General features: G+C 35.6%; 1 protein-coding gene across 1 annotated transcript; it reads right to left on the bottom strand.

The window, feature by feature from the left end:
- Positions 1-79: 79 nt before the first annotated feature.
- Positions 80-13,886, bottom strand: LOC150104097 (adenylate kinase 8-like). The gene is made up of 5 exons (XM_090396398.1): positions 13,751-13,886; positions 13,351-13,482; positions 13,141-13,230; positions 4,664-4,811; positions 80-431 (listed from the first exon to the last, which is right to left on the bottom strand). Exons 1-5 carry the CDS (start codon positions 13,884-13,886, stop codon positions 80-82), a joined length of 858 nt encoding a protein of 285 aa, XP_090252524.1.
- Positions 13,887-16,842: the final 2,956 nt, after the last annotated feature.

Here is a 16,842-nt window from a genome sequence, read left to right on the forward strand (position 1 = left end):
TTGTTTTATGAGGGCAGCTAACCAGAATTTTGCATAAAAACAAAACGAAAATGTTATTTGATGCATTTTAAAATGTTCATTACCATTTGGTGTTTATATTTTTTCTTAATTTTCGCTTGGCTGGATTCAGAATGGCTGCTTCAATAAGTTCGAATACTTCACTAATACTACCGATTGCAGATATTTCTGAAGTTAGATCCTCTTTGAATTCTTGAGAATAATAAACTTTGAGACTTTGAACATTGCTGTTATAGTCATCAATTCTAGGGAAACTATGTCTTTCCTGGTCTTGAGCATGCTGTGTTAATCGTGAAGGAGAAATATCGGGTGATAATGAAGAAAGACTATGCGTGGAACCTGTCATCGGGTCAAATCGACGGTTAATCAAACGCTGAACACACGTTTCGGTATCAAGGTCCAGAAACAATACCCTGCCAAAATAAATAAATGCAATAAAGGAAGTGATTCTAAAAGACTGATGATATTGATATTATAAACAATGTGAGTAAATGAAATTCAGCTGATAAATTGCATCAACAAAAAAATTATCAGGTAAATACTAGAATTCCAATTGCTAATCGAGAGGCGAGAGGTTTTTATCAAGAATACAATACTATATTTGATTTTTAATTAATGTACTTGGGGCAATTACGCCATGGGAGGGGGGCAACGAGTATGGGTTTGATAATATATATATATTGTCTTTCTTGAAGTCTTTCTTGAAGAATGACTGTTAAAATTCTTCTGAAGAAGGACTGTACAGATGGGTAAAATGAGTGCTCTACTTGTCATCAAAAATTTGACATTCTGACCATGTTCTCAACGGGTGTTCGGTGTAGCCGGTGAAACGTTTTCTACCTCCATTCTTGACTATTTCCGGTCGTCGAATATCATCTAGTTCAGCTGCCTTTCCACATTTCAGATTTTTGATGAATTCCTATGTATTGGAATATACTCCCGATTCATTCCTTTTATAAATTTCTACCATTTTTGTCATTTCGTGTTTCATTTAACAATCTTTTAAAGTATTTACTCAAACAACTAAGATATCTTTATCTGATTCCTTTTATAGTACTCTTTCCACCATTTTTCTAAACTTTTTCAATAGTCTCCAGAACATTTTCCCACATTCCTGATAATCTATTTTGTTCCCATGAAAGTCCCCATAATTTCCGTTTAGTTACATCTAAACACTGCTTCGCTTTCTTACACTTTTCTCTGTAATCACTCAAAACATATGCTGACTTACTTGCAAGAACTATCGATTTGCTTTATTCATTTTCCATTACTATCTCTTTAACTTCCTGATGCTATAGCGTTCTGAATTTTCTGTCTTTGCACACAACTCCACCACATGTTTCTAAGACTGAATCGATCGTTTTCTTCATACTTCCACTCCAATATTTGATTGCTGTTTGAAAATCTTTCATATATTCTCAATAAAATTTGTATATTTGCCTTTTCTTCATAGTCTTCCATTGATGCTCTTATGTTTGACTATTACTTCAAAATCTTTTTCTCCATTAATATTCGTATATTTGTCTTTACAGCTCACCTCTGAAAGCTCATCCATTTTGATTATTTTAAACCTTTCTTTACATATTTTTCTTTTCAATATGAAATTAACTGAGCAGCGATCACGTTCCATGTGAGATTCCATGTTGTACTCTTTTCTCCTATAAGATATATCACTATAAACAATAACATAATGGATGCCATTTTTCTTATTTCTTGTGTCTTCTCTCCATATGAACTGGTGCACATCTTTATGTTAGAAGGTTTTTAGACTGATCCGGTTAGCCAAGTGACTGGCGTATCCGCTTTCTGACCAACAGGCTGCCGGTTGGAATCCGGCCATACGTATGGATGCTTGTGACTGTCCTTAGATGGGAGATGAATTCCATCAACTGCTTATTCGAGGTACGAAGTGGCTTGAAAAGTTCCATGTCTGCTCCCTTAGAGTAGGGTTTACGGATTAGGTAAAAAAAATTAAATGCAAAATTGTTGATTTATGTATGTATATAAATCAATAAAAATAGCAAAAATCCTTAGTCCACCCACGGTACTAATGTGCTATAAGTTTACAACCTTTCGAGGATGAGAGTTTACATTAAAATAGAAAAAAAAAAAGATGACTTGTACATATCCTGAAATCTAGCAGGTACTTGCCATTATTATTAGCTTTGCTATTTTCTCATTTCGGTAACTCTAGTATTCATTTCCTGCTCTGCTGTTTAGATCTCTAACAAGGATAAGCTTATCCTTTATCTTTGTCAGTTGCCTTCTTTAATGTCTTGAGAAACTGCTATGCTCCTTTGTTCACCGAACCCAATGTGGATCTATAGTCATAACTATAGATCCACATAACTAACACCTGTAGTTGTTATTTAGAAGAACCTCACCATTTTGTGTTCTTTGTTTCGGTGACACCAATCACGTTAATGTGATACTTCTCTAAGTTTCTTCCAGTTTCACTTCTCTTCACATTATATTTATAGTATCTATCTAGAATTCCAGTAATGTTGTATTTGTTCCAGTAGCTGATTTTTGACTGTTCTCTCTGGTTCCCCTGACGAAAACAGCTTGGGCATTGTATAACATTTCATTTTATTGTATGTCTCTTTTGACACAAAATCCGATTTAGTCGACTAAACCTCAAATCATCAGGCCATTCTCGTTCAATTATTGAAATATAACTTAGTGCTACCTCGATAAATGAACGATACCTAGGTCAGTGATAATTATATAGCTTTGAACCATTCAGGAACTTTTTTTTTTTTTTTTTGTAAATTGGTGATATTTTAATATTTGTAGGTATGACCGATGCCGATGTTTCCCATTCCAATCACTAGAAATGCCTTGTATTCTGTTATGTATCTCTCTTTTTATCATAAAAAACTACAGTATAGTAACACAACTCATCTTTAAACAGCTGAGATTTTACTGGTCGTAGATAACATTTCAGCTTTGATCGTCAGCGCATTCGGGGTGTCACACGATAAATTCGGATGTACCTACTACATGCACTATTTTTAAAAATCCATATTTTGCAAAAGAAGAAGAAAAGAAAGAAAGAAAGAAAGAAACGTTGAGAAATAATAAAGCACGCCATTATAACTGTCTTTATCCTTCGCTGTAGAATTATTCACCGATAGGATGCATAATTTACAATGTACATGAGTAAATTTATGTTTAAAATAAAAGACAAGTTTCGAAAAAAAAGGGAGGGGAGAAAAAAGAAAACTAGAAACACTTTAAAAGAAACGCGAAACAACAACAAACAGAACTTTAATAGGAAACACTGAAAAGAGTGGGATATTAATTGAAATAAACGCGAAGAATAAAAGACATTCCAAAAATTGAAACTTTTTTGATATGAATGAAAGAAAAAAGCAACTGCAAGATGGAAAAAGAGACAAAGAAATTTTAGCTTCCAAAGGAGTCTGAAAATATTGGTGAAGAGATAAACTGATTGGAAAGAAGTCAACAGATACCCCCATGAGCAAGGTTCATCGTGCCATGTAACGAGTCACATATTTGCAGCCCTTATAAATTGGAGGAATATGATGCTCCCAAGTCAGTGCAACTGTGTCCGGGGGGAAATGGAGTTTAAAAGAGGCGTTGTGATAGGATGCCATGTTGCAGCCCTATCTGTTCGGCAAACTGTCGACAGATTGAGACATCCCAGGTCAACAATCAGTGATACCATATTGAGATAGAAGCACAGCGAATCAACTGCAAGTGCTATCCGCAGTGGACGACCTACCACACTCACCGAACATCACCGTAGGATGCTAAGAAGGATAATATGTAAAACTGCCATTCGTATGCCGACACAATGATTGTGGAGTTCCAGGCATTGACTGGAACACGAATCTGTACAAAAACATTGAGAAACGAGGCTCACTTCATGGGTTTCCATATTAGGACCGTAATACGCAAGCCCCACATTACCCGAACTAACATGCAGTGTCGTCTTCAGTGGTGCAAAATATCGTGTACAGAAAGGGTGGGACGTGGAAGCTTTCCAAGCTTCCACGTCCCACTCTGTTATGGAAGCTGTAGTTGGCGGTGTGATGGTATGGTCCGGTTTTTCCTGGTTTGGCCTAGGACCTCTGTTTATGGTTCCACGAACACTGAACTTACCTGAACATTCTGGACAATGCTGTGCTTCCTACATTGTGGCGTTTCTACAGAATTGACCATTGTCTCCTTCAGTAAGACAATTCACTGTGTCATAAAGCTGCTGATGTAACTGCATGGTTTGTGGACATGAACGTCACCACACTTGACTTCCCTCCACAGAGATTGATCTCAACTCTATTAATCATCCGTGTGATGAACTGGAGTGTCGGGTGAGGTCAAGGGACATCCGTCCCACAACAGTCCAGGACTTCATTTACATGCTTACAGGAAGAATAGTACAAAATTCCCATTGACATGTATCGTGCACTTGTGGAAAGTATGCTCCTTAGGATTGCTGCAGTCAACGCAGCGAAAGGAGGTCCTACATCTTATTAAGGTGGGCGCCATGGCTGTTTGTTCCTCACATTATAGTATTCTTTGACTGTGTGTATCTAAGCAGTGTATATTAAAATAAACTAAAACGTATAAGCCAAATGATGAAAGCAATGCATATATGTGACCTTGTAACTACACGTACCTATTTGGATGTGAATGCTTCATCTGAGCTGTCAATTCATGAGCCTGAGTGAGGTTCAAAGGAAATCCACAGAGCACCCATCCATTGCCACTACAGTCATCCTGCTGTAGTCTTTCAGCTACAACTGAAGAAAGAACAGCATCTGGAACTGGACAAAAAAAAAATGCTAGATGTTTCATTTTGCAAGTACATTCAGTGAACGAATTCGTTAATAATTCAGATATTTTGTTCTGCTTATAGTTATCCTAGGTTAACTATAATCATCTACACAAGAAACACTTAATTCGCTTTGTACGTGGAATTATTTCAATATATATCATTTCCTGTCAGTTGGTTAAGGATTAGACAATTCACGAACCCTTCCATAGAGACCAAGCACAAGCTTATTCAGATCTTCAATAAGTAGGGCAGTGTTCTCACGCCAAGAAATGAAAATCATCTACCATCTGAAAGCATTTACGAACATCTATGGCAAAGAGATGTTCGTAAATGTCTCTAGGTGATCGAATATGCGAGCGCGCACACAAGCGTTCGTAAAAATGGCTTTTTTTTTTTAGTGAACCCCTGATATTGACCACAGAAAATTTAGTGAGATGTCGAGTGTCATCCGCAATCACTCGAGTTTGAGACTACATAAAAATGTAAAATAAGAATGATAATATCCAAACTTTTTTGGCATTATTTCAAATAGCCTATGAAAACTTATGTAAACAATGAAATAAGTAGAGAGAGAGAGAGAGAGATGAGAAGGGACTCAAGACACTGAGAAATTTGAAGTCCCTCTACCCAAAAACATTCAAACTTTTATTACAAAGAGAAAAAAAAATAGCGGATCACCTGGAGCATAATTCCTTAGCCATATCCTCATGATCCTGCGATCTCTGATGTACTAATTCAGGAGTATCAAATTCAAAAAAACGCACACTATCACGAAATTGTATGTTGTATTCTTTTTTTTAAACTACATTCAATTGCTGAGAGCTGAATGAGACTACAAGAAGTTGAATCGAAAGTGTATGCGAATCTAAATTGGACATGCATACTATATATAATTTGATTTCGTCCAATTTTACTACTAAAAATGGTTCAACTGAAACTTTTCAACAAATTTTCACAGAGATCACAACTTTTAAGAGATCATACGTTTAACGTGCCCACTCTCAAACCAACAAGCTACGGATTCGAATCCCACTTTGAATATTTGTGATGGTCTTTAGTTGTGGGCGGGTGGAGATGAATTTCATAGTCCTGTGTTAAACCATTTCCGCTTACTAGAGGCATGAAGTGACTGGAAAAAGTTCCATGTTTGGTCTCAAGAGCAGGATTTTTCGGGACGATATGTAAAAATAAATAAAATAATAAATATTATAATTAAAAATGATACGGAAAGCCTTAGTCCACCTATGGTACTGATACATGATAGGTTTACTCTTTCGTGGGTAGTTGACACATAAAAAATACCGAATTATATTGAATTCAATCACGCTATTCAATCACACTGAATTCAATCAAAACTCCAATCTTACTCTTCTTAAAAACTATTATTTTTACGGCTATTTTACCTGCTTCTGTTTAGGAGTGCCACTTTTTTTAATGTCATTGCTTTTTACTCAAGAATTATTACGGCATTGCAGATGTATTTTTAGAGACAAGGTTGATTGACAATGTGGGAGAATTAATGTGAAAAACCCCGGAATTTTTTATATATAATATATGCATATATTATATTTAAGGGTGTGCGGAGCGCTTTTTTGTAGGATGGGAAAAGATGAAAGAGAAGGCTGAAATTAGAAACTGTTTTTTAGAGGAAGAGGAAGAGTTTATGGGAAAAGGGGGCCGGGGATAGGGTTCACGCGGTGCGAACCGTTTTGACCGCGTGGATCGTCGTCTGACCTCATGGAGGAAAAATACATCTGCAATGCCCTAAGAATTCTTGAATAAAAAGCAATGACATTAAAAAATGGGAACTCCTAAACAGAAGCAGGCAAAATAGCTGAAAAAATAATAAGAGAGAAATTAATATAATCACTCTTGTCATTTCCAAGGCAAGTAATCAGATCTGTCATAGAGGCCTCTTTATCGAGCTACTAACTTATGGTATTTCTTCAGTCCTCTGCACTGAGTCAACAGCCACTACACACATTGACCTAGCAGAGTTTCCTCTCTGTTCTTTCAATGTATTGACTATTTTCCTCTGATTAGATTTCTCAATCAATTCAGGCATACCTCAGGATACTGCGCTTCCATCCAAACTCTTCTCAATACATTAATGATTCTCTCTCTCTCTCTCTCTCTCAAACAACACAGCACAATATGACGTGTGCATATTAATCAGTAAAAAGATTAGAAATTACATTAATAGTTTCATACCGAATGGATGGGATTTAACAAATATGACATCTAAAATCCATATTTAAATTTATCAAGTAGTTTTCTTTTGGTTTCCATCGGACTATTTGCGGTGAGAAAAGGAGGCAAAACAGTTATATGTCTAGAAAACATTAGCCAAAAACGAGTTATAACGTTTGACACATTAGTCTGATTTTTACAAAAGTCCACGATTTCGTCGAGTTCTTTGAATAGTGTAACACTGTTGCAGATAGTTCTCATAAATAATAACAATAACATTTATTATATGCACTGGTCGTAATAGAAATGCTCAACACGCAGTAGCTAACTAAGGAGCCAGCACCCTTATTCATTCGAAGCGTACAACAATAAAGTGGTTCCGTAGGTTGGCTGCAAGATGATAATTCGCGGAACCGAACCCGATGGTAACGTCAGAAGGCTTCTCTGCCAGATCGTGACAGCAGGAAGTCTAAGTCACAGAAAAATCGACCATAGAATTCATATTATTTCAGATAACAATACGACTGCTACGGTTTATGATCACAAATAGCCGCATTGAATTCAGATTCCTAAAACACCATTCACAGCCATGGTCTCAACTTTCGGTGAGGGGAAAGTTTCACGACAAGCTTCCTCTATTTCCAAAAATCAGTCAGGACTAAAAGATCTCTGCCTACTCCTTTTTGGGAAAAAACGAATTAAAGAATTTATTATTTATTTTTCAATAAATCTCCTGGTCCTGTTAAAAATTGTGCTGCTCAATAATTTACCTTCATTGTATTAGTCTATATTTGGCGCGGGAAAGCAGGTTTTTTCTCCCGGAAACTCGAGTTTTTCATCCCGTGAACTCAAGAAAATCGACCGTCGAACCCACACTGTTTACAGACATTAAAAATATTGTGTTAGGGTTAGGGACCACGAGATGGCGGCACTTGCTATTCGCCTTCTTCACTGCGTACCTATTAATCAGGGATAGTCTTGAGCCATTCATCTCTGATTGGCTACCAGTGGAGATTGAACTGCCCACTCAGTCTCCAAAAGTTAGTGCTAAAACGGCCTCGCCTATACAGGAATATAAAGCATTAGCTGTTTTTTTATGCATATTTCCTGTATAACTCACATTCCTCTATCTATTCAACGGCATGGAAACAAGTCTTTATGTAGTTATCCCTGAAACGTTAAATTAAAAGGTAGCGATCAGACCTTCATCCCAGTGTTCATCTCAGTACCCTCGAAAGTAATGGAAGTTATGAACAGCCAACTTATTCACTATCCTGGAGGTTCACTGATCCATTAGTAATCACCAATAGGGATTCGACCGTTCCAAGCCAATTTTTCCCATCTCTGAACACAAGTCATGGAAAAGTTGAGAAAGAAACTCATGTGGTCCCGCTCGACGCTTATAAATCATCTGATCTAATCTGTCACAGAGGCCTTCTCACCAACCCATCATCTTATGGCCTTCTTCCTGTCTTTTGTGTTCCCACTTTCTTCTCAGGTCGTTATGATGACATGTAGGATTCTTCTCACCAGTTTCTTGTTTTCTTCATTCAAAGCAGTACTTCTGCTCTTCACAACTCCAAACAAATTATAAATCCCAAATCTGCTCAATCTTAGAATACTATTTTCCCAATTAGAAGCACTGCACTATAAGTCTCCTTAATAGATGATCCCTCTGTCTCACAAAAACCTTCCAATTACTTTCTCTGCATGATGTCTTTTATAGATATTTTCAACGGCGCTGCTTTACCGAAATGGTTATCGATGTTCCTCCATTTTCCCATAATCATCTAAGAACATGAACAACCACTCGTCAATATTTATACACAGTGCAGCGCCAAACTTATTGCATGAACCACTCATCCTCTTTTTTTTTTCATTCCGTCCGCCTCTGTCCTTTGGAATAGCACCTCAGGAAACATTAATAACAAATTTCTTCTGTCCTTTGGAATAGCACCTCAGGAAACATTAATAACAACTTTCTTCTTTCTCCCTAAACTTGTAAACACATGGCACTTATTATAAGTGTTGAAAGTTCAATATTGTTTATTGAAAGATTTTTATTATTATATAGCACCTCCAGGGAGTCCAAAGACCCATTGAGGGAGGGCACCTACTCTACAATTCTCCATCTCCACCAACTACAGCGAACCTCATCATCTACACTTACGCCATCTAATGCCCAACACCACCACCACTAGTATTTTCACAGAAAATCACAAACATCCATGCCCACAGCGGGATTCGAACCCGCAGCCTTTTGGCTGGAGAGCGGATACGCTAACCACTCGGCCCACCAGGCCGGCGAAATCTTGTGTTTTTTTTCTTGTTATTATTTAATTTTTAAAGGGAAAAGATCATGATTTCATAACTTGAAATAAATGAATAAAATCCTTTTTTCACTATAAGTGAGTGCTTTTCATTTGCAACAGGATTGAATTGATAATAATCCATTACCATTCGATGCGTCAGTTTCCGCTGTTAAATACCAGACTAAGTTTACTGCGCAGTGGTGCACTGAGTAACTAGACGGGTTCCAAGTACAAGAGAATGAGCGATAAAAATATCATCTTTTTCCCGTTATAATAATAACATAATACTGTATATGGTATTTTTTCACTGGCAATAAACTATTTATTATTACTGGCAAAACGACTGGAAATTATGAAAATAATTCTTGCCTGATTTGGTGAAATTTAAAGAAATGTGGTATCATACGTTATCAAAATGTTAAAATTCATCCAGTCGTTACTGTTAGAATCAATTTTAATTTTTTTAACATCTTAAAAGAATACTTAAGTGCTAATACGAGTGAATCTAAAGGAACTGAGTTTGCTGTGTTCAATGAAAATGTTTGTTTTAATTATTTTTCGACTTTAAGTTCTTCTTTATTAATTATATTATTTCATTAGAGAAATATAAATCATAAAAACATAATTATAATAGCCCGGCTAGCTCAGTCGGTAGAGCATACAACACAGATATAACACAGACAGTACAAGACATAGAATACAACACAGACAGAACCCTCCCAGAAAATAAAATAGCTATCAACGTTCTTAAAGCAAAATTGAAACAAATAGAAATAAAAGAGACTGAAGGGACCTGGATACGTGCAAAAATCAGAACAATGGAACATGATGAAGGGAAGTCCAAAGCAGCTTGGCTCTTTGAAGAGCAGAGAAAACAAAAAAAACACACCATTGATAAAATAAAACATGAGTGGGACAGAGGTCGAGGGAGCTGCAAATCTCCTCCGATTCTTCCACTCACAATACACAAGTACCTTCTCCCAAAAACAAAGTCACAAAACAGAAACACAAAATTTGTTAAAAACCTTACCGAGATTATAGAAAGTATAGATTCACCCATTACAAAAACCGAATGCAAAAATACTATAAAGTCCCTGTCACTACACAAATCTCCAAGACCCGACGGTCTCACTGCGGAATTTTATAAAGCTTACTACCCCTTGTTTGAGACATTATTTGTGAAAATGCTGAACGAAATACAGAATTCGGAAAGCATCCCAGAATATTTCAACCTCGGTTACATAACACTGATACCAAAAAATAAAGACACCACAAACAACGCAAACTCACAATGGAGAGGCATTACACTCCTCAACACAGATTACAAAATCTTATCCAAAATCATATCACAACGAATTCAAATACACATACATAAAATAATATCAGAATCCCAAACCTGCGGCGTTAAAAACAGAAAAATAGAAGATAATATTCTGACAGTTAGATGCATATATGAACACTACCAACACAACAACCATGCCTGTTGGTAAGTTTGGACATCGAAAAGGCCTTCGATTCGGTTAGTCACCACTACCTGAAAGAAGTCATTAAAGCTGCAGGTTTTTCGGGAAGAAATTTCAAAACTTAATGTCAAACATATACAACACTGCACAGTCACGACTCATAATCAACAAGAAACTGTCTGCACCTGTTAAAATTGACTGCTCGGTCAGACAGGGAGACAGCTTATCTATGATCCTATTCGCTCTTGCCTTAGATCCGGTGATACGAGAGATATCGGGACATCCCGACATAGCGGGTACTCATATAGGAGAAGAAGGTAAAACAAAAGTACTAGCCTATGCCGACGATGTTACGTTAACGCTGACCATAGCCGAGTCCTTCACGATTGCTTGTAATGTATTTAAATCTTTTGAAAAGGCATCCACATTAAAACTCAACTTTCATAAATGTCACGCGATGTTCGTCGGCAGGTGGGCAAATAAGGCAACCGTGCCGAACGAAATTAAAATCAATGAATACTTCCCTCTTTTAGGAATCACCATAGGGGACCAAACCACCCATTATAACAAGCGATGGGAAGTAGCTCATAACAAAATTACAAAAAAAATTTCACAAATGAGACCCAGACAATTATCAATTAGTAGCAGGGTAAAAATATGTAACTACTTCTTACTATCAAAAATATGGTACCTTGTAGCCAACATTCATTACAATGGCAACGAAGTTGACAAAATGCACAGAGAATGTGCAAAATTTATTTGGGATTCGAAATACGAACCCATACGAAGGCGTACAATATTTCATGATATAGAAGCTGGAGGACTTGGTTTAATAAATAAGCATTTAAAAACTCGAAGTGCAAGAACAAAAATCATAGAGAGAGCTTACTCGGAACACAAAGCATGGAGTGCATATATCATACACTACATGCAAAGAATAATGCCCCACCAAATAATTTGTGGCAAAATACCAAAAATGTTCATTGAAGTTGCGGAGGGGGTACAAATTCATTAATAATCATATAGAAAAAAAGATTTCCTCAAAATGAAACCAAAAATTGCACATATTACTCTAACGCGAGCAGTTATACCACCACCACAACACTGAGAGTTTGAGAAAGGTAAAATTAAATTATCCAATGTACTCAAAAAGACATTCCGATTATCTATACACCCGAAACCTAAAAACATTTTATTACAAAGTTCACTACGCTTGCCTACCTACCAGAATGTGGTGCGCATACAAAAGTATTCCACTCCAAGCCCTGAACCAGAAACACTATATCACATAATGTTATACTGCCCCCCACACCTCTCCAATATGGAACACTGTTCAGAAATTCATAAAACACAAAGAACCGGTCACAGAACACACACTATTCTGGCCAAAGGATGGAAACATAACAATAACCGAAGCAATTATAATTATAACAACAATGTACTCCATCTGGACATACAGATGTGACAGAATTTATGGAAGAGCTACAGGCCCAGATATAATGCAAAAACTCAACAAACAACTAAATGAAATCATAACAGACACAATAAACAGAAAAAAGATAACAAAACACCATTGGCGGAAGACAGGCCTTATCTCTGATGAATATGAAGAAAACATGCAAATAATGGAAATAAAAGACCCGCCATAAAGAAAAAACATGAAAACAAGCCAATACAATTCGCTCTGAAAGGAAAAATAATGGAATTGAAAACTAAATACATAATATAAATATGTATATATATGTGTAGAAATATTGTATAGTAATGAATATATCTGTTTGCATAAGAGGAAGTATATGTCTTAAAATTTTCAGATAAGCTAAAAAATTGTAATATTTCGATGGATGTTAAATGGCAAAATAACTGCCCAAAAGATTTACAGGACTCTAGGTGAAAATAGATATTGGGCATGTTATCATGTTGTGAATAAAAATTGTTAACTGAAATAAGCATGCCATGTACTTATTGTATATATGTAAATAGTTCGTCCGAATGTACATAGATGCTTTTGAGAAAATAAAATATTTCGGTAGAGCACAAGAATCTTAATCTCGGGGTCGTGGTTTCGAGCCCCACGTTGAGCGTTTCGTTACTATTTTTCTTTTTCGTTGCCTTTGTAAGCCGAACGGAAGATAAACGCTCTGCTCTCCAGCAAAATCCAATCTTATTGCAGTATGGATATTTATAAAAGTCTTTAAAAGTTAGTAGATGAATTGATTGATGAAGTTCCCGAAGTATTCCAGACATAGCACTACATCGGAACTAAAAAAAAAAAGAAAAAGCATTACAGATTACGTTAGTTCATTTGAGAGATTCATATGCATTTATATAAATATAAATGTTAATTTATTACCATTTTGTTCTGCCTTGTCACATGACTGTATAATTTTTCCGAGAGGTGTATCCTGGAGACCAGCCTGTCGGACAACGTCATCAAATCTCACTGTATAACGATAATTAAAATGTATTACATCGAAGTATTTAATTATGTGACATATGTATAAAAATGCATTCTCTAATAACATCGTCAAAAAAAAAAAAAAAAAAAAAAACTAAATCTTACCTCTGACTAAATGATATTTTTCGAAGAGCATCGTGGCATAAGCATTCCTTCCGCTTCCTGGTGGTCCCAATATTATGACACGGGGAACATAAGGAGTCAAAGAACGGCGACCGCTTCTAATGAATTCTAGTACTAAACAAATTAGGAATTAATTTTGCTTTCTAAGCTATAATTTTTAACTCGCAAATTATAAAAAAAAAAAAAAAAAAAATTTGGCTTAAATGTCTACATAATAATTTTATATGTGGCTGTTTCTATACTATATATAACGGAGGAATAAAAAAAAAAAGGAGATTCTCTGATTAATTTCTTTAAAAAAATGGAATTTATCATGAATTTTCATAAAATACGAAGTACCATAAACCACATGTACTGTTCTGGTTTATAAAATATATAATACCTTGAGGAATAAGTTCGTCCACGTTATCAATATCAAATTCCTGTATATACACTCTTCGGTAAATGTCCATTATGAGACCAATCTCCTTTCGATAATCCATTAGTTGTTCTTCTTGTTCTTTAGTAAACCGAGACATTTCTTCTCTTTGAGCTATACATTAAAAGAAACGTTCTCAAGGATAGAAATTGAATTTAAAAAAATTAAATATATTTTAAATGTATAGCCCGTTTATATTTTAAATAGAAAGCCCGTTCATTAAAATATTATATTTTAATATATATTCTATATAAATATATAAATGAAATATTTACATTCTCTCAAAATCTGGACAACGACAAAGTAGATTTTTTTAAATATTATTTTAAATGTTTAAATATCAAAACTTATTATTGCCAGTGGTGTGAGTTACATATATCATTAATGCAATTTCTGATCTAACACCACAGGCAATGTAGATCGGAAAGTCTTATTATTCTATGATTTTATTTCTATGATCTTTCAGAAAGCCCGTTCATTTTGTTCAATATTTATCGTTGTTTATGCACCAGTCAAATATATTTATTTAATTATTTTTTAAAAATGTTAAAAAAACACAGTATTTGACAGGGAGTACCTTTCAGCAGAACTGCTGTAACCAAGGTAAGGCAAACAGAAATAATCCCATTTGGAGAATAAAGAATATTACTTTAGTTTTGTGAGAATTGCATATCATCGTGTCAGAATATTTGTTTCCTCAATACTCAAGCGAGGATCATCAAAATAGCGAAAATTAGCTTAAACAGATCTTAACCCAGTCTTCGGACACACATCACCTACCGGTGATGTGTGTCCGAAGACTGGGTTAAGATCTGTCAAATGTTAACAGGATATAGTTCTGTTCAGAATAGAATTTTCAAGAGTCAATAGCTCATAGGATTACCTGGTTATTGAAGAATATCCTGACATGCAGAGATAAGAAGGTTCTTATTTCGCTTTATTTAAGCCTCGTCCTGATTGTTGTGCACAGATCTGGTTGCCTAAGTTTCTTGGAAATGTAGATGAGGTGAAGTGGATTCAGAGGCGAGTTACTAAGATAGTGGCAGGACTGTGTGATGCTCCATACGAGGAGAGAGTGAAGATTTGTGGGTTACAGGAACTGGTTGATCGGCGAATAAGGGAAAATATGATAGAGACAAATAAGTTGTTTATAGGATTGATGTGGGCGAAATATTTCGGTACTAGTTTTCCTCACATTATTCGGTTGAATAATGTGAGGAAAACTAGAGGCCATCCGTGGAAATTGAGTGATAGTGTAGTCAGTAACGGAGTGAGGACTCGATTTTTTTTTCTTGGAGAGTGGTGAATGAGTGCAGTAGATCGACAAAGCGTGCGCACGCACGCACGCACACACACACACACACACACACACAGAGAGAGAGAGAGTCAGTTGTGTGTGCTTTGTGAATGCTTTTCCATGCCAAAATGCGAACAGATATTGATAATTGTTGATTAATTTTTTCCCTCGTTTTTTAAAGTGGATCTCCCGCAATGAGTCAAAGGACTCCATGAAGTGCTTGTATAATAATAATAATAATAATAATAATAATATGGCTCTGAAAGATGCAGCGTTTAAGTGACAGCACATTATCAACCTCAGCTACAACTTCGAACATGTTTATAAACTACAGAGATTATTGTTAGAATATAATGCTGTGGAATGCATACATGATTTACGTTACAAAGTGGAAACGTTATATCATTCTTGACAGATTCAAACCTCTTAATTACTTTTAGACTTCTGGAACCAGGAAACGGCATTTGCAAGATACAGATAATGCGAATAGTCAGAAACAAAATTATGGCACTTCTTTCCAGTTACCACACATTTCGGGGGGGGGGAAGTTATCCAGATGGCTAGTAATTAGTGGTGAATATTGAAAAAGTATTCTGTATCATCCACTACTTTCTCTTCAATCTTTATTGGACAGTAATATATATTTATGCGAAAGGCATGTTCAAACTGTCAATAGATTTCTTACCTGCTGAAGGACAAATATCTGCATCATTTGAAAGAAAGCGTGGGACTTTCAGCGCCACTGGAAAAAAAAAAAAAGTAATAATGATGGCAGTGACAATTCATTATCATACAAAAGATGTACGTTGCCTATGTACAGTTAAACAATTAAACTATTATAGATAAAATTTTATTAAAATATGGAGAATTACCTTGTACTACGATGACAGGGTATATTCGAGATTTCGTTCTGTAGGATTCTGTGAAAGTCAAATGGCAAATACTGCTCTCACATGTTCAATTTTTTTTAATATAATTACATTGATCTTTCGAAGTAATATTGAATTTATAGGAAGATATTGAAGATCACAATTTAGGTTCATGATTACACATTAATTGCTCAAATTCAGAGAAACATTTACATTTGCAACAACAAATGATATCAAATGGAACAATATCAGCCAAAAAGCTGCTTCTAAAATTGCAGCCGATTTCTTGCTTTTACATTTCTGAAAGGTCATTTATATATGAGAAGTTTTTTTTTATATCATTTATTATTTTTTTTCCATTAGTATAACAATCGACAAATAATTGCCAGAACATTTTCAACGATATGAACTGTAGTGGATTCTGCAACATTTTACTTCCTCTCTCTCTCTCTCTCTCTCACGCACGCACGCACACACACACACACACACACACACAAAAAAACTGCTTCGAATTTGGTTGCAATTAGTTGAATGATACGAAATTTTAAATTCATCCACCCAAAGTTAAGTTCTTGGCATCCATAATGCACTGCAGTAACCATGTATGCGAGTTATCTTATGACAATGCTTTCAACTTTCTTACCGCGACTCACTTTTCACTGGTAGTATACCTGATGATGATGCAGAAAATTCATATTAAAAACGAAATGCTGTTTGGATATAATGTAAATGAACATAGTTTTATATTAAATTTACACTGCTTCACATTCATAAGTGGCAGCTACGTAGCTATGTTGTCAAAATCGCTAGCGTTTTTAACCTGATACTCTTTCATTTTTCATGTCTATTTTTCTGAGTTGACAGTCAGAATGAAGGTTAGCAGTGCAATT

Source organism: Typopeltis vanoorti, chromosome 8 (assembly GCF_054136105.1).
Source record: "Typopeltis vanoorti isolate ZY-2024b chromosome 8, IOZ_Tvanoo_1.0, whole genome shotgun sequence".
Taxonomy (NCBI): domain Eukaryota; kingdom Metazoa; phylum Arthropoda; class Arachnida; order Uropygi; family Thelyphonidae; genus Typopeltis; species Typopeltis vanoorti.